The sequence below is a fragment of the Larus michahellis genome, chromosome 15 (genome assembly GCF_964199755.1).
Source record: "Larus michahellis chromosome 15, bLarMic1.1, whole genome shotgun sequence".
In the NCBI taxonomy this organism is placed as follows: domain Eukaryota; kingdom Metazoa; phylum Chordata; class Aves; order Charadriiformes; family Laridae; genus Larus; species Larus michahellis.
Window position 1 is genome coordinate 7,207,421 of NC_133910.1, and position 21,180 is coordinate 7,228,600.

The 21,180-nt window shown below is 47.3% G+C and overlaps 1 protein-coding gene across 3 annotated transcripts in view; it reads left to right on the forward strand.

The window, feature by feature from the left end:
* EEIG1 (estrogen-induced osteoclastogenesis regulator 1) overlaps positions 1-20,625 on the forward strand; it is a 37,982-nt gene extending 17,357 nt beyond the window's left edge. The window contains exons 1-12 of one of the 3 annotated variants that reach the window (XM_074608638.1): positions 349-382; positions 3,702-3,822; positions 4,150-4,179; positions 7,829-7,945; positions 8,445-8,491; positions 11,124-11,275; positions 12,419-12,523; positions 12,792-12,981; positions 13,169-13,290; positions 14,415-14,484; positions 15,384-15,960; positions 19,535-20,625. In XM_074608638.1, coding sequence (XP_074464739.1) covers positions 3,760-3,822; positions 4,150-4,179; positions 7,829-7,945; positions 8,445-8,491; positions 11,124-11,275; positions 12,419-12,523; positions 12,792-12,981; positions 13,169-13,290; positions 14,415-14,484; positions 15,384-15,429 — 942 coding nt within the window. In that variant the 5' untranslated portion in view covers positions 349-382; positions 3,702-3,759 and the 3' untranslated portion in view covers positions 15,430-15,960; positions 19,535-20,625. Of the gene's footprint in view, positions 1-348; positions 383-3,580; positions 3,610-3,701; positions 3,823-4,149; positions 4,180-7,828; positions 7,946-8,444; positions 8,492-11,123; positions 11,276-12,418; positions 12,524-12,791; positions 12,982-13,168; positions 13,291-14,414; positions 14,485-15,383; positions 15,961-19,534 lie in introns of those variants that run through there. The other 2 variants (XM_074608637.1, XM_074608636.1) reach the window with 2 other exon arrangements.
* Positions 20,626-21,180: the final 555 nt, after the last annotated feature.

The window sequence follows — 21,180 nt, forward strand, 5'->3', positions numbered from 1 at the left end:
CGTACCTTCATAGTGAGCTTTGTGCCTTTCTGTAACAGTGCTACTCTGTCCATGGCACTAAAATCAGAGTTGGTAAACATCTCTTCTCTAAAATCTGTTGTGTGTTCCTCTGCCTGTCTCCAGAGCTGCAGTAAGGCTGAGCGTGAGTTCCGAACCCGGAGAGACCTTGGTGGCTTCACCGCACACACTGCTGCTTCTGTAAAAGTAGATAAATCAGTGGGTTGCTTCTCTGTATCGTTCCCATTACTTAAATTCCTACCATGCTATGGTGAAACATTTTCTAATTGCCCTTTTTTCTGGTAAATCTTCTCTTGAGGTAAAGGATAGCAGCTGGGGGATGCAGTAAACTGTCCCCTCTGGCTGGTGAAGAAGCTGGAGGTAGGTGAGTAGCTCTGGGCTTAGAAGACCCCGTGAAGCTCTTTCTGGAACTCCGCTTTGCACAAAAGCTGATGCAGGGTTGCATCAGTTTATTCTGAGGAGGTATATTTAGGTCTAGAAGAGTAATTACACAGCTTTGAATAAGTCTCGAGTCAGAAGAGGGCAAAGCTTAGCTTGGCAGGGATTCAACCTTCTGGGAGTCTTTCTGCAAAATGGTACAGACGGCATTTTTAAAATAAAACTTCTTAAGACCAGTTGAATTGGCACTTAGTATCAGGCTTTGGTCTGATATATTTCTGGCTCTCCAAATACAGAGTAAAACTTAAAATTAGACACTTCTGGTTTTAAGCTGTTAGTTTCTGCTTTGGTTTTAGGTGCCTTGTGATTAGGATGGAAGGAAACGCCTCTCGGTGCAGCCCTCACCACACTTCTTGTGTGGTTTTTTTTGGTTTCTGTGTGATGCTTCCTAATTGTACATCAGAATATTCTAGGGCTAAATACAAAACTGCTCTTCATCTGAGTCTGCTTTTTTTTCCTATTTTAGTCTTCTCTAATTACCAGCCTAACGATAGCTTGGTGGGAGGTGGATAGACAAAGCCCATCGCTTCCCCACATGCCATCTTCTGCAAATGTGGAACTAATATTTTATAGTTTAGCTTGAAACAATAGTGCTGTCACTTGCTTGTCTAACAATACAGACTCAGCCCCCACCCTTACAAGCCACTCTTTAAAGTAAAAAAGAAAGTTGAAAGTCATTGTTGAGTGATTGTGACACTTGTGACTGGAAAGTGGCTCTGAATTTTACCTTGTAAATTCCTTTCCGCCCTGTGCAGACTATTCTGAAGACATAAAAAGCCCCAAGCTACACATGCACCTGCAGCTTGGGTTCATGTTCATGGTGCTGTGTGTAACATAACCCCCCCCAAATCCTTTTCCTAATCCCTTGCGCCGTGTGGTATCTACAGCAGTTTTGGAAAGCAAACATACATCCTTACTAAGAAGCATAATGTCTGTTAGCAGAGCTTATGCTAACAGCAAATTAGCTATGAAGGAGCTCTATTACTAATCAGTACTTTTTGCCATGGTTTGAAGTAATTAGCCTTCATTGGACTTAGCAGCATCCAGCGGATGCTTAATCATAGCTGCATTGTGATATGAGCAAGAACTCATGAGTAAGGAAACTCGCGTGCTGGAGCAGTTCTTGCCTGTCCTACTGACGAAGTAGCTGCAGGGACCCAGGCGCATGAGATGGGTGTTTGAGCCGGAGCTTAGTCACCTAAATACTTGCTTGTGACAGGAGTTAGAGCTCTGAGCCACGTTTGTGAATGAGGTTTGCAGCAACGGGCTGTTGTACCTGTCTGATCCAAATACCGTTTGCTTATAGCTGCCTTACAGGATTCAGCTTGAAGCTCTGGTGTCGTTAGCGGAATTAGCATTAGCTTGCTCTCTAGAGAATAGCAGTTCCTTTTTAAAGACGACTAACACTGCTAAAATATTTGGTATTTTATGCATCTGTTGTGCCTTCCTTGCATTTCTGAAGCACGTGTGTTCCCAAGCATTTTTCTGTTCTGTTGAATTCCTTTTTTCATTGGTATCTGAGTTTTCCTTCCTTTAGGTCATTCGAGATACCTACTACTAAGTCAGGTTTAAGGCACCTCACATCTGAAATTTAACTTGCCTAATTTGGCTGGCTCGGTGAACGTTTTATTATAGGCAAAGCCTTTTTAATCCCTCTGGAAGTGTTTCCTCTCCTGTCTGAAAGAGCTGGAGTGAGTTGAGTGGAGCAATGAGAACCAGATCTCATCTTGAATTAATCCCAGATTCAAAGGTACTTTCGGCACTTAGATGTCTCACTTTCAATGACTTCAATAGCTAGCCTTAGTGCCGTCTGGAAGGAGTTAAGTTCACTGCCTTGAAGGAATTTCTGCCTTCTGTTTTCCCACGTTTTTAACAGGGATGATCAGCCCTTATCTGCATTACAGGGGATTACAGGTTTCAGTTATTTGTCAGCTACTCCTGTTCTCTGTGTTTGCCTTGGCCGGCACATTCAGGTCCCACAGAATAGCTCAGAGGACTGCAGGGACCTCCTGGGTCAGGATCCCGTCCCTGGTATCTGTTCTGTTGGGCTCACCTCGAGGTTGCGGAAGGGTTTGTTGCACTCTATGCCGGCTTCTGCCCCTTCCTTCCCAGGAGACTTCAGGCGATACCAAGACTGATCGTTCTCCCCTTTGCCACCGATCTCTTTGCTGTGCACGGTGCCCGCCGGGGTCAGATGGTGGGAAGCCTCCCTTTCCCTGCTAAAGCAAACATTTTATCGCCTGCCCTTGCCCCTTTGTCCTGTGCTAAGAGGAGAGATAAGAGCGAGATGCAAACTTGCAAGCTCATAGCTGTCAAAAGTGCCTTGCCTTCCCTTCCCTCCCCACACTTCCCCCCCCCCCGCCCCCGACCTCATTACTTTGAGAACTTAATTGGCTGAGGGCCAGGCTCTGAGCCATAAACAGATCAGGTCCTGCAGAGGATCAGTGGGGAAACAGAGCCGTGTGGAAGGACCCACACACCGGGTTTCGAGGCTCCTCTGAACCTGCCTCCTTTGAAGGGTGGAAGCCAAAGCTATACCTAAAGCAATTCCTGCACTCGGGAAGCCTTCTTCTCCATGTGCTTCTCCGCTTGCCCTGGAGATCAGGTAGCTGGTGAGAGGCTGTGCAAGGAAGACTGCCTCCTCCCTGGCTGGGACTGCTCCAGTTACTGTCTGAACTCCATGATTTGAAGCACAGTGTTTGCTTGGCTTGGTCCTGTCTGTGTGCACCCAGGAGTATTTCCACATAACGTTTTTGTCCTCCTTTGAGCTGGCTGTCCTCGCTGGCTTAGTCCCAGCATAAGAAGCAGGATGGCTGCCTGGGAAGGACAAGCCGTCCAGAACACATAGCACGTTTGCTGTACAGAGGCTGTAAGAAGATAAGCTTGCGAACCTTCAGCCCAATTCTGTTACGGAGGTCTGCTCTATCCGGGCCGGATGATGAATGAGCTAAACCAGCTAAGCAGGAAATGTCAGAGAGCTTGTGAGAGTTTTAAAGGCAAACTCTGTTGATGAGTTGATTAGTCTTCCCTGTAACCTAGGTGGATTTTACCTGTATTGACTGGTGAAAAGCTTGATGCTAACGTAACACCTTTGTGTGGTGCAGTTTCAGGTGGTGTGGACCAAGCTGTGCTGTAGAGGATCTTTAAGCCCAGGTTGCCTGTCATTAAAAAAAAATACTTAACAGTCAGGATTGATTTGGTTTTGTACCTTTATTTGAAGGCTGTTTTTTTTTCCATTCTCATAGAGAGGAAGTTCAGGAAAACTGTGTCCGCTGGAAAAAGAAATTCACCTTTGTGTGTAAAATGAGTGCCAACCCAGCCACAGGACTCCTGGACCCCTGCATCTGCCGAGTATCTGTCCGTAAGGTGAGCATCTAGCTTCTGCTTCTGGCAGGTACTACTACCAGTGTTACTGGTGTTGGTTACTAGCTGGTTTTTTGGCAGCAAGAAGAATTGGATGGAAGTGGTGGGAAGGAAGGATTGTTTGGGCTAGGATGTGACTTGAACGGAGCCTCTCTCTCCAGCAAGGGTGCTTGACAGAGGTGGGGGGTGACCAGGGTGGTGGTAACCCTTGGGAGACAGAGGTTTGTAGAATCCTGAAAGCAAATTCCAGAACTGAGTAATGACTTTCCCCCTGTTTTCCCCAGCACATATAATAGCTGCTTTTCCTGTTTGTTTTGTCTCCCATTATAGGAGCTGAAGGGCGGAAAAACCTACTCAAAGGTAAGAGCACAGAAAAGCAAACGTGGCAGAGTGGTAATGGTCTTGTCTTCTGTTAGTGCTTTACACCCATTAGAAACCAGTGGCTGCTGCATGAAGCAATTTGGACAGTCAGTCATTAGTTCTTAGTTTAGGCCTGAGTTAAGTGATTTCCCCAAAAAATAGACTTGCTGGGACAGGATCCAGATTGCACTGGATGTGGATTTGAGAAGGGGGTTGGGAAGATGATCTGCATGTCCTCAAACTTTGGGGAAGTTCTGAGTCAGATGTGAACTCTCTGGCTTCTGGCAACATCTTGCTAATAAAGAAACACAGACTCCAGTTCTGTTTGCCAGAATACAGCAGCCAGCTGTGGCTGGGGTAGGCATCTTGCTGCCTCGTGAGTGCAGGCAGAAACCTACAGCAGAATTCACCGCCTTCCAAAGTACAAGAGACATTGAGGCAGAAACCAGACTGATCAGCAGGGATGTTTTGGGTTGTTTCCCCCCCTGTTTTCTTGCCTGTTCTATGGGAGAGACAGTGGGCCACCTCCTTCTCTTTGTGCTGGACCAAGAGACAATGTTGGCTTAGAAGTTGAGCTCACGCAGAGCCTGAAACCATGTTTGTTTGAAAATGAGTCACTGCTGCTGTTTTCTAAGAAACAGATGTTCAGGTCACACATAACCTTGTAAGAATTTCTTCTAATCAATATCCTTCCTGAGACCATGGAGGCAACTGGCTCTGAAGGGTGAACTGCACTCACTCCGATGTACTGCTGTGCTGTGTGATAGAGGGCAGAGCTGCTGCCCCCACCGTTCCTTTTTTGTTGCTAATTAGGACATGGTCTCTAGGGCCATCAGTTTCTCTTTCACTAATTTCACACTGAGGGGAGATTATTCCTTCATTCTGCAGAGCTGCCTGTCCAGGGAGGGCAGCATAGCTGGAGGAAGAGACATGCCTCAGAGACAAAGTAAATGCATTAGGCTCCTCCTCGCACAGTGTCCATCCTCAAGATTCCCACAGCATTTGTAAATGCAGAATTAAAGGAAGTCTGAAGGCACGTCTCCATGGAGGAGTTAACCTGGGCTCTTATTCAGGCCATGTCCTAACCTACTTCCCTTCTACTTAGTCTCCAGTTGTGTTTTGAAAGAGACTTAGTTGCTCCAGCTCAGAATTGGGGACCAAATCTCAAGTACTTGTCATCTCTTGGGCTGGTATCTTTCTTGGTCTCCCCTGAAGAAGACAGATGTGTTCTCCTAGAATTCAACAGAAGATGACCTGAGCATTTCAGCAGCATGGAGCCAAGGGATGTCACACCAGACAGGGTGATTAAACTTTGCAGTCTTGCCCTGTGGACCAAGCTTGTTCCAGGCAGGTCCTCATGGCAGAACTGACTTACCTGGGATTCATAACGTTTCTAGCAGAAGTCTGTAGTGTATGTTCATGCAACTATTTTCCCATTCTAAACAATGAGTCCTTACCTCTTTCAACTGTATTCATTCAGCTGAAAACTACTCCAATTGTGGCAGCAGATGTAGATGAAAATGCAACTTGTGAATGCCCTCTTTACCTGGTCCCCGTTCAGCAGGAACTGAGAGTGATGGAGCTGTTTGTGCTCAAGACAGAGTTTCCATCAACTTGCACACCTTTTGGTTTGACGTTAATGTCACTTCAGTGTCAGGGGTTATAGAGCGGAAGCCAACAGGAAAGACTGATAAAGCGGAAACTCTTTCCCCAAGCTGGAAGAAACACCATCAGCTGGCTGGAAAACTGAGGAAACTATTCTGAAAGGTTACATCTGAAAACATCCTTTTGTTAAGGGATCCTTCCTCTATATACTGGGAGTCTGCTTCCTGAGAAGAGCTTCTGACCTCAGCACGCCGTTTGGGTCGCTGGAGGGTTCTCCCACACTCTGATGTCGATATTCTCAGAGAAGTTAGTGCTGTGGTGGAGGAAGAGGCACTGGGAAGGGTCTGGGCCACTCCTCTGCCATATTGTTCTGCTGGTGTGGTCGTGCCATGTCTCTTCTGTCCTCTAGTTTTGTCACAGTGATGGATTGCAGTTCCATCTGTGGCTTTCTCCTGTCCTGTTTATCTCTGATAGATAAAAATTCACTGTTTTTTTCCTTATCAGTGAACATTCAGCAAGCAGCATAGCCCCTGGCTAGAAGAGACGGAGGAATATCTACAGCAAGGGCTGGAGAAACACTTGTGTTAAGGGAATTTTTAAGGAGGGAGAAAAGTTAGGTTATTTTTTTCCTTCCTTCTTTTGCTGAAGAAAGATTCCTATGCTATCCCACACTTTTTTTTTTTCCTTTGCCATCAGCTCTTGTTCCCCTTTGAGAATGGGATGGAGGAAGCAGCTATGCTAATGTTGCTGCTGTCTTCCCCTAAATCATATATCTAGTGCAGGCTGTGGTTTAGACTTTTGATTTGGAACAGTGGGAGCCAGGGTTCATACGGCAGTGCCTGTGGTTTGTGCTGTGACTCCCTATCAGCTTCCACAGTTGACAGAGCACCACATATCCTCAGGATGGTGCTTCTGTTTGAGGTTCCCAGTTCGGCTGTATCATCTGGCTGTCAATACAAGGGCAGGAGAAATGTACTGCAATGCACAAAATAACAGCTAGGTCCGAGCTGCTACTTTTCCATCTTCTCTCCATGTTCTCATGGAAGCTGGGCTGTACGTTGAAGTGACGCAAACTATCCATGCTTGGATGGTTTGGCCAAATACGGGGTACAGCATCTCTTCCTGATCAGATTAGATGAGATACAACTGACCTTTATTGCTAAAGCTCTGCATAAAAGAAGCTATAACTTTTTGTTTGAGGAAAACACTGTATTTATATGCTAGGCACTAGAGTAGAAAAGCAAAAGTTCTCTCTTTCAGGCACTCCTTGGTGTGTTTGTCCTTATTCTAGAGGCATCAGTACCCTCTTTGAATTTGCCTGTGACCTTACCTGTTTGCTTCCTCTTTGTTAGAGAAGGTTTAGAGAGCTCACAGCTAAATCTCTCAAATATTTTTCTTCCCTTCTGCCTGTCAAACATACCATTTGCTAGTTAAATCTCAGCGGTGTTAAGGAAACTTTGCTCCAGGAGTTCCCCAGCCCAGGAGCTGTGTCTGGGGGGGGTGAGGCACATGCACCACTGCATGGTTCTGGACTCCCAGCTTGCTGCGCTGAAAGTCGTGGGTTTGTTTTTCAGGACAGTGTCACTTTCCTCTGTAACAATATCCTTTCATCTCCTGGTTCACATGCTCCACTGCATTCTGGGATGGCCCGATACAAAGAGTGCCTTATTATGTTTGTGTATGTGTGATTCTGTTTTTTCCACATCGTTGACCTAGTGCCTTCCATGTCCTTGGTTATGCAATGGCTGGGGGCTGGTTAACGCTGTCCTGGCCAGAGCTGCTACTGTACATCCGTCCTCCATGCAGGGCTGGTTTCCTGAAGGCCTCCAAGTGTCCACCTGGCTTAGGAAGAGGAATGGGACTTTGCCCATCCTCGAGAGTAGGGGGTCTTCACAGATGTGACTCTGTGTGTACCAGCTCTTGTTTCTGCCCTCACTCACAGATGCGCTCTCTTCCTTTGGTCTGTGTGACACCGTGTATCCCTTCATTGAATGATTTTTTTTTTGTTCTCTCCCCTTCCCCTCCATTGTTTTCTTGGCTACAGCTGGGCTTTGCTGATCTAAATCTGGCAGAATTTGCGGGCTCCGGATCTACTGTCCGTTGCTGCTTGCTGGAAGGCTATGATACTAAGAACACCCGACAGGACAACTCCATCCTAAAGGTACGGCAGCTGGTACTGCCAGAGTGGAAATCCTACTATGGAATTCAGAAAGATGACAGCCAGAGTGCAGTGCTGGGCCTGAGAGAAGGTCCTGTTCTGTACAGAGACATGATTTTGCTTTTATGCTGCTAGTCTAACTTTGGGAAGTTTCCTATTATCAGACTTGCCCTTTGATATCTTGGCATCCATTTGGCCAAGTGATGACCCTCACTAGCATTCCTTGTCATCAAAGAAAGCGTGAACAGAAGGGGGAAAAAAGTTAAGTGCATTGTCAGGGTGGCCAGGCCGGTGTCCTGCTGAACCACTGCAACTTGGAGTTACTGATGCCAGTGATTTGGGGCAGGGAGGGAAATACCTTGCTAAATCCTTGAAGCTGATTTCCTTTGGAAAGGAACTAGGTCTTGCTAATCTTTACACGTAGCCCTTGACCTCCTGGCTGTTGTGAAGTGAGGAGCGCACTGCAGCGTGGCTAATGATGTGCCTTGTCCTCCCTCTCCAGGTCACCATCGGAATGTCCCTGCTCTCGGGGGACCCCTGCTTCAAAACGTGAGTTTCTGGGTGCTTGCCCCATTCTGGGCAGACCAGGACACTTGGTTCTTTCGCCATTCTTTGCTGGAGACTAAAATTGATGGGGAGGGTGAAAAGATGCCCTCGATATTGGGAAGTACAGGGGGAAGCTCAAAACTGGTGGTCTGGATTGTTGAATCAGACAGAATAGCTAAGCCAGCTTGTGCTGTTGGTTGGTTTGTCTCTGCTCTGGTTTTCCCAGGTTGGTTATTGGTTGGGCCAGTATTTTCCCTGCTAGTGTTAGTTAGGATTTGGAAACTAATGGACGTTTTGCATGAAGGATGGAATTTCTCATAGCTCTTCAGTCGGTTTCACTAACCTCTGAGAAGGGAAAGGTCAATGAAGAAAACAGTCTTTGAAACAGACACACTTCAGCACCTATCACACAGGATAAAGATCTTGAATTGAAACAACAATAAAAATACTGCAAGGCTGAAACATTTTAGTTCTCCTTTTCTTCTGCAGGGGCCCAGCTTCACAATTTCTGTTAATTAGCAGAGAAATTGTAATCATGTGATAGGAAAGAATAAGGATAGTTAAGCTATGAAGCAGTTTTGTTGCTTAAAGAATTGTTGGGGGATCAACTTAAGAAACATACTGGCAACATGTACCTTCCTGCTTGCGTTGCAAGACTCTGCATTCCAAGCCAGCCTGCCTTAGTGTGCTGTTCGGTGTGTGAGGATACGGGACTGCCATGTGCTGATAGAAATATTTTGTGTTGACTCCCAACAGCATGAGAGAAGAAAGCTTTACCTTGAGCCCATCTCTTGTAGTAGTGGTACCCTGGGCTAAAAGGTTTAATTTTAGGAGCTAGCTTAAAGTGTATAAATTAGTTTGCATTCTTGTTATAAAATGCTGCATAACTTCTGGTTGGTTTATCTTGTGAATGGCTCTTCATGGCGCTGCGGCGTTTTCTGAGACTTTGAAACCCTAAATGCAGTGTCAACTGATTCTGAAAAATTTCTGCTTCAGAAGGAAGTGTAATAAAGAAGTTTTGGATATCTTAAACAATAACTTTGTAACAGTAACACATGTTTTAAAGCTAGGGTACTGGGTCTGGCAATAATATGTCTGACAAAAATACCTGTTGCTCCTTCACTGTGGAAGCATGTCCCACTGTTAGAGTGCCTGAAAATTATACAGAATTGAATATATATATCCATTTAATGTAAGCAGGGTCAGTCTGAATGTCAAACCTCCTAATTTTCTTAAAGGATTTCTGCAGTCATTCCTGTTTCTTCTTTTTATGTTGATGATGTGCAAATGTCTAAAAATGGAAGCTTTGCATGTAGAATAGTCCTTGATCAGTGGAGCTTTTGAGAAACGGCACTCATTAGGGGATTAGGCAGGAATTAAACCGTGCTGGGAAATCACTTCCGAGCACTGACTTTCTGCAGCACTCGGATGAACCTTCTCCTCCTGGGTGCCGTGCAGGAGGGCAGAGTGGGTTGTCTGCCTGAGCTGACGAACCCAGGGGCTGCTCCCGCGGCTGCTGCAGGAACGCTTTGCTTGGTTAAGGCTGTAAAGTCCTTATTAACCTGCAAAGCAAAGTCCCCAGAGTACCCAGATGCATGTAAATCACTGATAACATGATTAGGGAGGGCTGGGGTTTTTTTTCCTGGGGAAGGCATGCTGTGGGTTTCCTGAAACCTTTATGGCTGTTTGGCTGCCCATATAAAATATTCTCGGCACTTTATTTTTCTCTCACAAAATACTGCAAAGGTCCTTGCATGTAGCATCTTCCCTCAGAGCTCCAAGTGAGACAAATAAAAGTTTTTCTTTCTCACTCCTCACTTGAAAAGCATAATGTGATCCATTAGTTCCAGTTCAGACTTCAGGCTACAGGGAAGTTAGGACTCCAACAGGAATATTCAGTTTGCCACACTGCACATGCCATGGCTTCCACCCAAAAACACTTCTGGAGGAAGGGAGGGGGCTCCAGGCACTGACTGCTCTGCCCTACAGTCAGCATTTACAAAGGGATGTTGGGAGCACGCAGAATAACCAGAAAAATAATTTTGACAGCTGGAAAAACACTTCAGTCTCACTGAAAAGGAGTTTAATCGTCAGTTGAAAAATGGAAAGCTTATTTGATCATTGTAAAAGTACACTCATAAGGGGATGGGGTTGCTGGGATAAAAGGCTTCTTTTGACCTGAGCCAGAAAGGTGTAACGAAGGGGTGCTGGAATTTAGAGCTGGACAACAGCAAACTGGTTCCTGTTTGTGAGGCCAACTGGCCACTGGACACGTGTTGGGGGAAAAGGGCAGCCCTGGATGGTCTTTTGCAGGACAGTACAGTCTCTGAGCCTGTTGTCCTGTATAAATGATTGAATGGTCCCTTTTTGCCTTAACTGGCCTCAGAAACTTGCTTTCCCTTGTAATGCAGTCCAGATGCAGTACGAGGTAGGGAACACCCAAGTCTTGCATGGAGGAAAGCAGAATCCGATGTTGCACTGTGTCACCAGTCACAGAGGGCTGACACCTTCCCCATGAAGGGTGGGTGCAGGTAGGGGGACCCTCCTGATAGAGCAGAGTGGGGATTGCTGCTGTGGTGGGGTGATTCATCGTCCCTGCCTGGCAGCCTGTAACCTTCTCCACTTCTGATTACAGGCCTCCTTCCACCGCCAAATCCATCACCATACCAGGACAGGACTCTACCCTGCAGCTGACCTGTAAGGGCGAGGGAACCACAAGCAGCAGCAGTTCAGCCACGATTGGTTCTCTGCGTCAGACCAAGCCAAGAACTGCCATTCTCAGCTCGGGTATGAATGCCCGTCCTGGAGCCATGCAACACTTGGCTGTGCCTGGACACTCTTCTGTTTTTCCCAGCAGTTGCCAGTACAGAAACTCTTTAATTTTTTCATGTTTTCCCACACCCATCTTCATCCCTCTGCTCATTAAGAAAATTGAGAAAAACAAAATTATCTATTAAGTGCAACTGAGGAGAGGAAGCGTGAATCTTTGCCTTGTGTTTCTGTTAGTGGGGAGAAAGCAATTTGTTCTTTTTACTGGGGATTTAATAATTCATGTATTGCACTCATCCCTGCTTTCCATTGTGTTCAGTGACACTTAACATTGTTCTCAGCTCAGCTATTCTGTTGCTCACACATATCTTCTAGAAAAGTTCCTCTGAAGGTTTTAGAGGTTGGTTTGAGGTGTAATGGCTTTGTTCCAGCTGCTGATGCAGAGTTCTTTGGCTTCTGTATGAGCCCGTTTTCAAGGGCACTGCATTTTCCCATAGCCTTTTATTCTTCCCAGCACACTCCAAATGTACAGGCAGATACGCTGCACCAAAATAGCACTCTAGTTTCATTGCCTCAGTGACTTAGCACGGTGTCCAAGGGCTTTTCATAAAAAGCTGGCTAACATGTTACACTTGTGCACTTTTGGATGAGCTTGCCGCAAGAGAGGCAAGCGGGGGTGACCGCAAAGGAGCAGAGGTTATGCTGAGGTTTCTGTATCAAATTCAGATGTGATTTAGATGGCATGGGCTCTCCCACAAGTAATAGAAGGGAAAAGGTAGTAATAGGAGAAGCACCCAAATGGAGGCTGTAAGACTTTACTGCCAGTGGCTGTTTGATGCTTTCTTGGTCTTAGCTTAATGCTTTTGACTATGGATAGCTTCAGATACTACCTGTCCTAGATCCTTCAAGCGCCCAGAAATGCTTGTAAGTTCAGGTGCTGGATGCTAGAATTAGTGAAAAGCTTGACAGAGAAGCTCATTATTGTCGCCCCTGCTCCTTAGCTGCTTCTAAGCTGTGCTGGCCTATACAGCAGGGCTTGCCAACAGACTTGCCCTTTCCTGCATCTAGCGTCCCAAGATCAGCCTCCAGTCCAAGGCGATCAGCAGGCAATGTGCTGACTTGGCTACGGTGTAAGTGGAGTGCCTTGTTATTCCTTGGCAGGTGTCCCAGAAGAACCGGATCAGAACCTGTCCAGCCCAGAGGAGGTCTTCCACTCGGGACACTCGCGGAACTCCAGCTACGCCAGCCAGCAGTCTAAGATCTCCGGTAACCATTGATCCGCATGGCTCTGCCAACACTGGCCCCATCCCTTTTGCCTTCCTGCAGTGAGCTCTTGTGAGAGTGACTTGCAGCCATCTCTCTCGCTCTGCTCTTTAGTATCAGTCTTCTGTTTAGTCTCTGCAGATGAGCTCATAGGTATATGTCTAAACCTCTGTATATGGGAGCAGAAATGCTGGTCTGAAGCTGCCCTGCCTGTTAACTGCACTGCCAGGGAGGGGAGAAGATCTGGTTTGTAATCACTCTGTTTTTGCAGGTTACAGCACGGAGCACTCCCGTTCTTCTAGTATGTCTGACTTGACCCATCGCCGGAATACCTCCACCAGCAGCAGTGCGTCTGGAGGGCTGAGTATGACAGTAGAGTGTCCTGAGGGAGAGCGGGACCACAAACCAGAGAAGCCACCTCGCCCCCCGAGACCAGCCCTTCTGCTGGATAGACCCTCCCGGTAGGTACCCGAGGAGCAAAGTGCCTTCACTGGGAAGGCGAGACAGAATCTACTCCTTTGTCTTCATGGAGTGGTAGATCAGAAAAAGGGGCTGAAGAGGCGGCTATTGCCAAGGAAAGCAGGAGAGTATCTGTAAGTCTGTGTCTTGAAAAGCTGAGTAAGTTTTCCCTTTATTTTCTCTCCCCAGGAGGAAAAAGGATTCAGTGGAGAGTCACCCAACCCGAGTGGATGACACCAGGATTGATGCTGATGATATAGTGGAGAAAATAATGCAGAGTCAGGACTTCACAGATGTCAGCAATACTGAAGGTGAGAGGATGAGTCTCAAAGGGAGGTCTTGGCTGTTCTTTTAGCAAGGCTGACAAGCTTTTACAGTCAGATTTAATCTGTCATGGACTCACTTCTCCTTTTGACAGCAGTTTGCTTTCAGGGCTTGCTAGGTGTTTCTATGGTAGGTAAACAAACCATGTGGATTTGAGAGCTGCACATCCATTAGCAAATAGCGCTACACACTTCAGCAGAGATTGAACAGTAGCTCAAACATACAGGATGAGAGGGGAAAAATACCAGTTCTTCAGTGCAGTGGAAATGAGTTACATCAGCTGTCTGCGCTGCTCTAGTGGCCTTCGTCTGGGGTCAGCCCAAGGGTATTGAAGTAGGAGAGCACAACTGGAGGGGAAACAGGATGTCACTGCAAAAAGATGGGAAGAAAGATGGATCACAGTATGCTGGTGATCAGGTCTGTCTGAGAGCCTAAGAAGGGGTTTTCTCCATTGCAGTCACAGACTCTGTTAAGGGAAAACTAATAATATCACTGCATTTTTTTCTTAATTTTCTGGTTTAGCCTAGAAATCAATCTTTTTCATCTGGTTTTTCACTAAGTTTTAAACTTGAGCTTAGCTTGTTATTAGTACTTCTGTAGTTAATTACACTAACGCATCGCTGAATGCGCCGAATTTGGCAACATTCTTATCGTATGGGGATTTACATGTTACTCAGCATGGGTTAAAACTAGACTGAATGTAGCCACCTCTCACCAGCAGCACAGGCTGAGTTTCTCCTCCAGTGAGCCCGCAAAAGCAGCGTGAGGCCCCACATCTCATCTGTTCGGAGTTTAAGCTGACCAAGAACTTGCATCAATGGAATTGCCTTAAAAGCAGCAGCTGGAGGAGTAACACTGAATTAATTTATCTGCGTTTACTCTTCCAAAGCTTAACGCTGTGGTTGATGTTTTATGTGAAGCTCCCTTTCAGAGCAAGAGGAGGAGTTCCCAGGGGCTCTATTACTGTGGGAGCACCAGAAAGCGTGCACATGCATTCCCAGAAATGCACTTGTTTCTGTGCTGACCGTTGTGTAATGCGGCTTGGAGGGGAGCACCTGGCAGCCGTCAGTAGTTCTGGATTTTGATGTCTTACTTCTTTTTCTATCTGCAGACAGTAACCTGAGGTTGTTTGTGAGCAGAGATGGAACAACTACGTTGAGTGGTATTCAGCTGGGAAACAGGTAGGCTTCCTTGAAAGGCTGGCAGACAGAGGTGCTCCAGGGAGATTAGCTAGATCTTTGTACACAGGAAACTTTCACCTTTTGCTACAGGAGAGATTTATAAACATCATGTGCTACATGGTGGCTTTATTCCCACATTAACACCCCTGGGATCCCTTTGGTGACAGGCTACAGCTGCACTGGAGTATGAATGCAGCTCTCAGCAGGAGCTCAGAGGGATAATGTGATTCTAGTTGTTAGATCCAAGAACACAAGTAAGGAGTAAAAGGACAAAATGGTAGAGGTTGGTTCCCTTTGTGCTTGCACCCGACTGAAGGCAGGGAGCTTTGCCTCCTGCTGGCCTGCAGCGAAACTGCAGCAGCCTCGGTTATTGTCCCTTTTCCCTCCCTCCCCCTCCATTGTCGAGGGCTTGTTGTCTCATGAAAGACGTCTGAACAAATAAAACTTTTTGTTGCCACAATAGCTCTCAGTATAGTGTCTTGGCTAGTAGCGTTTGAGACTTCTTAGCACTTTTTGAGGTTAAAACCAAAAAAAAGCGATAATGTTAACACAAAGATGTGTCAAGTCGGTGACAAAATTCGGGAGCAAAGCAAAGCCAGGAACACTGGCTCTTTGCGCAGGATACTCCCCAGGATACTCCCCCTTTCCTCTGTCCTTTAGAAGGATTCATGTGTTACACCCAGCTCTTTCAAGTGCTCTAGTGTTAGCTTGCCACGTAGCTGTCTGTTTTGTGTTATGAGGGTTGACTTCTTGCCAGACTGACTCGTTATTTTCAGTATTTTGTGTGGGGTTAGAGGGTGATGTTTGTGAGTGGAGAGCTCTGAATAAGAACTTGCTTGCTCTAAGTGACTAAGGGAAATAGCCTGGCTTTCTCATCTTCTTCCCCTCTGCCTCCCCAGGGTCTCATCTGGAGTTTACGAGCCAGTGGTGATTGAAACCCACTAAATGTGAAGAACAGGGTAGAGCTGCTGGAAACAGGCCCCCTACCCAGTCCGCTGCCATATGGATGCCAACCTTTACCTCTCTTCATGCAGCATTCCAGAAGGGATTTCTCCATGCCCCTCCCCATTCGTTTGCACTGCAGAACTACTCCGAGACCACTCCAGATCATGCACTTCCCCACGTTGGCATTACCCTTCCCCACTTCCCAGTTCTTCCAGTGCCTGCCTTCCCCCTGTTTCTGATCAGATGCAAGGTGTCTGTTGGGCTTATCCTTAGTCCTAGAGGATGTTGCTCATCTGCATCCCTCACTCCACCCATTCATTTGCAACGGGGGACTTCTCACCTTCTGTTTCCCCGAAACATTGGGTAATACCACTGTGAACTCTTCAGACCACTGGGGGAGGTGGAAACCATTCTAACCAAACCAAGAGCTGCTTGTTGGTGACACGGTGAAATGGCCACTTGCAGGATGCTTTATTCCATTGACTCTGCAAGGGAACATCACCTTCCTAGGCAACGGTTTGACTGAGCAAGGTATGCTGTGGTGTGCACATCACCTTCCTACCCTCAAATCCCCAAACATCCACATCCTCTTCTCATAGGAAATATCTCCCAAAAGTGCATTTCAGAAAACTACCGCAATCCAGATGGGAGTTGATAAATGGTTAAATGCTAGTGCTTGTTATACCACTAACTGCATTACACCCTTCCACTGCTGGGCATGGAAGGGCAGTGTTCATCTATTAGCATTAGCAGGAGCACTTTAGAGGTTCCAGATTTTACCTGGAGGAGGCTTCTACTTGCTGTTCCAGGAGCGTAATCCCTGTTCTCTGGACTGATTCAGCAAATAGTCACTCTTGGAGCTTGGAATACAAAGCCTCTTTTTTTTTTTTTTTTTTTTTTTGTGGCTCAGGAAGGGAACTGCCCTTCTTGAACTGTGAAAAGAATCTGGTTATCTGACAGCCCTCCCCTGGGCCAGAGCAGGATGCAGTTGACTGCAGTGGTCTCTCCGTTGTGGCGGTGATTAACAGTTGCCTTTCTTGGCCTGGGCCAGTAAGGCATGGTGTTGGTTGGCCTTTCTTGCCCTGTCACGAGGGGTCTGTGCCTGAGCTGGTTCCTTTTGGGGCTGGGGCGAAGCCACCATCTCTGCCTTCAAAGGTAGAATAGGTGTTTTCTGCTGCGTTAGCCACAGCAGCCATTCTTACCTGCTCCACAGTGAGTGAACTCTTCTGACAAGGCTACAAACTGTTTTCTGGTTGATCTTTCAATTGTTCTTCTTTGGGTTTGGCTTCTGCAGTTGTCTGACACTTCAGCTGCTGCTTTTCCTTGCAGTGCACGGCAGAGATGTCGGTCCCTTTCAGCTCCCACTTATAGATTCTCCTGGCAGCTGAATTACAAACGAGGATCTATGCGGGCCGTCAGCAGGCTGTGCTTGCAGCCCTTCCTGTACAGAGACTCTCAGCCGATAAGCTATTTCTGTGTAGTGCCCTTTCCTCTTTCACCGGTGTACTGTAGTAGCACTCACTGGTGGCCGTGGACTCAGAGCAATGGCAGGCTCCCGGGCATGGCTGGGAACGTGCCCTCCTCTGACACACATGTGCGTGCACATACACAGGCACACACTTGTCCCATTCAGCAAGGAAAGACTTGTAACTGATCACATTGTTGTTCAAGTTCTTAGTTATTGTAAAGCCTTTTTTTAAAGGGGGGGGGGGGGAAGATTAATCGCAGTCTCTGTGGCCAGAATGCATGCAGATGAGCTACTGGAAAAGGGAATTTGGCAGAATGAGAAACAAGGAATGAAAGGGCCTTGATTTATATTTTTTTTTTTTTCCACCCTGCTAGCTAAGGATGGCTGCATGGGGAGGGTGCTAGGCAGTGTGGCAAAGCTATACAGCCGCTTACTCTGTTTTGACAGTTTCTCTCTTTGAGTCAAGAGGTTTCTTTCTGTATTTGGACAGACAACATGTATGATATGGATCTTTTTCACCATTTCCCTACAAAGGGAATTAAATTTGGATTAGGGTAAGAAGGGGTATAGACAACACCTTGGTTTGGTTTAATGTAGGGAAAAAGTATTGGATCTTTTGAGCCTGTCTAGAACAAAAACTCTTTCACACTTGCTGGTGTTTTTTTTAATGGTGGTCTCTTCTTCATTCAGTCTGGGGAGGTTTGGCACTCGCTAGCAGACTGGTGAGCATCCTGCCCTGTTCCTGGGACGATGCGTGTCTGCAGGAAGGGGAGAACTTGCTTTTCTCTCTCCCTGGGGCTACGCCAGAAAGCCAGGCCTGGCCTGACGCTCTGCTTGGGTCGGGGTGAGGGCAGAAGCAGGCGCAGGCAGCGATGGGTGTCCTGCCCTGTCTGCGGGTGGCCGTGTGGAGCCAAGGGTCAGGCTGCTCCCGGGGGCCAGTAAAGCCCCTCGGGAAATTGGGTCCAACCAGGACTCGAAAGGAGCAAACATAAGCCAGGAAAGAGGCCAAAACCCAGCTCACTTGTGCAGCTTTGCTTCTGTTCCCATGAAAAACAATGGCAGTCACTGTCAGAGCTGTTGGGAACCCAGGGCTTTCTTCTGGGCTTCCATTGGCAAGAGTTGGCTGCTCTGAGGCGCTGGCAGCTCGGCGTGTCACGAAATCCCCAGTGGACAGAGGAATCTCTTCCCAGTGAAGCAAGAGGAGAAGCAGTTGAGCTTTTCAGAAAACTGGTCTCATTGTCCCAGGCTGGCAGAGGCGCAACCTGCTCCATCGCGTAGCTGTGGCCAACCTGGGCATGTCTCTGGCTTCTCTTCCAGCAGCTTGGCGCATCACTGCTTGTGTTTTTGATAACTGTGTCTTAATAGGTTATCTCTTCCTTGTCTCCACGTTATTGACTCCACAAATCCTGGTCTTTACGGTAGCTTTTTAGCTCTCCTACCCCTCGTTTTGAATTAGAAAGCAGCCCTAGTCATTCAGCCTGGTGCAGCACAGCCGGGGCTGGAGCACCCAGAGCAGACCCGGAGGGAAGAAGGAGCAATCTGTTCCTATTTCGAGATCCCACACAGACCTCCCACTGCACGTCCATTATGAGCTATGCCCGGCAGTCCATGGCCGGTGCTGGGCGTACGAGGCGGCGGTGATGGAAGTGGTGTCACTTGTTCCACAGACTCGCTGCCGTCTCTCGGGAAGCTGCATCTCGCGAGCACTTTTTCCTTGTGGCATCGCTGCTGTCTTTTCCTTGTTGGACTTTGAACATTTAAGAAGTGAATCAGTTTCCAGACCCAAACCGCTGGCTAGTTTCCTTTTGGGTTTTGTTTTTTTTTTGTTGTTGTTGTGAAGTTTATTGAATTTTATTTTTTTTATAAACCCAGCAGGCTGGTGTTTTTTTGACTGCATTATTGTTTCATTGATATTTTATTCCTGGGGGGCTGAAGGGGGGGATGTTCTTCCCCACATTGTTCCCCTTCTCAGGGGATTCAGAGGCGGCTTAAACAAGTAAAAGGACTTTATTGGCAAGACTCTGCATCCCCTGGGTTTCAGACGCTGGCGAGCAGGGCTGCTCACGCCTGGATGACCCTGGAGAGCAGAGCTGGCTCTCTGCTCCAGTCTCGGGGTCAGGCAAAACACACGGGCTCTGCTCTCCCAGTTTCTGGACCTTTTAGTTGGTGGAAGCCTGTTGCAAAGAGTTGGAAAATTCAATGTAGCTTTTTTACTAACTTTTTTTTTTTAAAATCAGTATAAACTGAGTGAATGTCCAAAAGAATAGGCTTAGTTGTGACTTGGTGAAGGAGATGGGTTTCGGTTGGAAATTGTGATGGAAAAAGGGGGAGAAGGATGTTGCTCCTCCATCATCATCTTTTGTGTGGTTGGCACTTTAAATGGGGGCCTTTGAACTGTCCTGACCCTTGGTGTGATGGGCAGCAGGCGCGTGATCTCTTCCCCTCCGCATTGCCACAACCCTTTCCCCCTGCAGAAAGTTATTAAGCCCTTTTAAATGTTTGCTTCAGTTTTTAGAGGGTTCCAAACCAGGCCAAGACCTGAAGAAATACGTATTTCATTCGCATCTTAATAGGAGGGGTTGACTTTTTTTATTTATTTTGTCGTTGCTGTTTCTTTTTAAACTGGTGGCTGTGCAGCTGGACTCTGCATGAGCTGTTGTGAACCTCTGGGAAAACCTCACTCCAGGTACGCTAGAGCACCTCGGTTAAACTCCCCTCCTGGAGAGGGGTCTCCCCGCTCCCCTCCTTGCTGCCTTACCCGGGAGCTGCAAACTCACCCTCCGCCCCTCCTGCCCCCTCCCCGCCACCCCCCGTAGTCTCTAGCTGAAAGCGTTCTTGCTCTGGCGACTGAGCCCTGTGGACAAGGCTGGTCCCCAGGGGCAAGTTCCTACAAACACTGCCTGGTCGCAGGTGTTTGTCCTTGAAAAGCCACTTCCTCGCTGGGGGGGCGCGCGTTGATGAGCGCAAAATTCCCCCCACCTAGCTTCCCTCCTGAGAGCTGCGTCGTCCATCAGCCCACCCACACCATCCCAGCCTGATGCCCCCCACAGCTCCGCGTTGCGTCGCCCCTGCCCCATCAGGAGGGAGCGGATGTGGAAACCTGGGAAATAAAAAGGAATTTGGGTGAAGCTGTGAGCGAGAGGTGTGGCTGAGCCTCGTGACTTGCCTCAAACACAAGGAATAATGGTAGAGCCCATATTTTTGTGGGGGGAGGGAGGGGAAGGGGAGATCGTGTTTTATTTTCTTGAAAGTTAATTGAGCTTGGTGATCTTCAGATGAGGCGCGCACTTGATTTATATCAGATTCTATAGAGAGATCGCTGATATTTTTGGAAAGGGAATGGGTCTATGCAAACTTCCAAAATTGCTTGAAAGATAGTTTAACATTTTTTTACTTTGAAATCTAAAGATAAATCTAACTTTTTTCTTAAAGCAGAAGTGCGTTTAGAAAGAGAAGCTACTTCCACTGCTCTATTTTGATGATGATTCTTGGAAAGTTTGGGCTGGAGGGAATGACTATTTTTCACCATTTTTATCTTGCTCCTCTAATTTTTTGTTTCTTTTTCTAACGGAATGCTGTGCCGTCTTTGATTCAACAGATCGTGTTTGTATTTTCTGTATCTGGTTCCTAACGTAGAGAAATAACAAATATATGAGGAAATCAATATAATGTCAAATGTTGTTATGGTTTGGGGGAAAAAATAAAGGTTTTTTGGTACTTCACACTGATTCTTCCTGCTTTGGTTTTTTTTGTTTTAAATATATCTTTGGTTCAAAAACCATTTGCTAAGGGAGCAGAAGGGTCAGACAGTGCTTGCTGGCATGCAGGGCCCTGGAACAGGATTTTGTTTTGTCCTCCAGGATTTCCTTGGCGGCAGGGAGTGGAAATTCCTGCCAGCCCTTCCCTGGGGACGGGAGAAGGGCCAGAGAGGGGAGCTGGCAGCACAGCAGCACTCGAGTGGACGCAACCGCCTGGCATCCAGGGGGAAGGTGAACTGGTGCAAGTCGCTGGCTGTGTCTCGTGTTCCCGAACACTATGTCCTAGCCCAAGCCACGCTTGAATGGCCCTATCCTGCCCTGCTGCAGAGCAGGGCTGGGCACCCCTGCCGGGGACCACCTTGTGGGCTGGCCAGGGTGGAGGTGCTGCAGTCCAGGGGGCTCCAAGAAACACCTGTGGCCCCTCACTGCTTGTGTGGGGCAGCCCCTCCTCTTCCATCACAGGCTGGCAAGTCCATTAACAGAGGTTTGAGCCAAATTCAGTGCTCGGGTACTTGCTGCTGATGC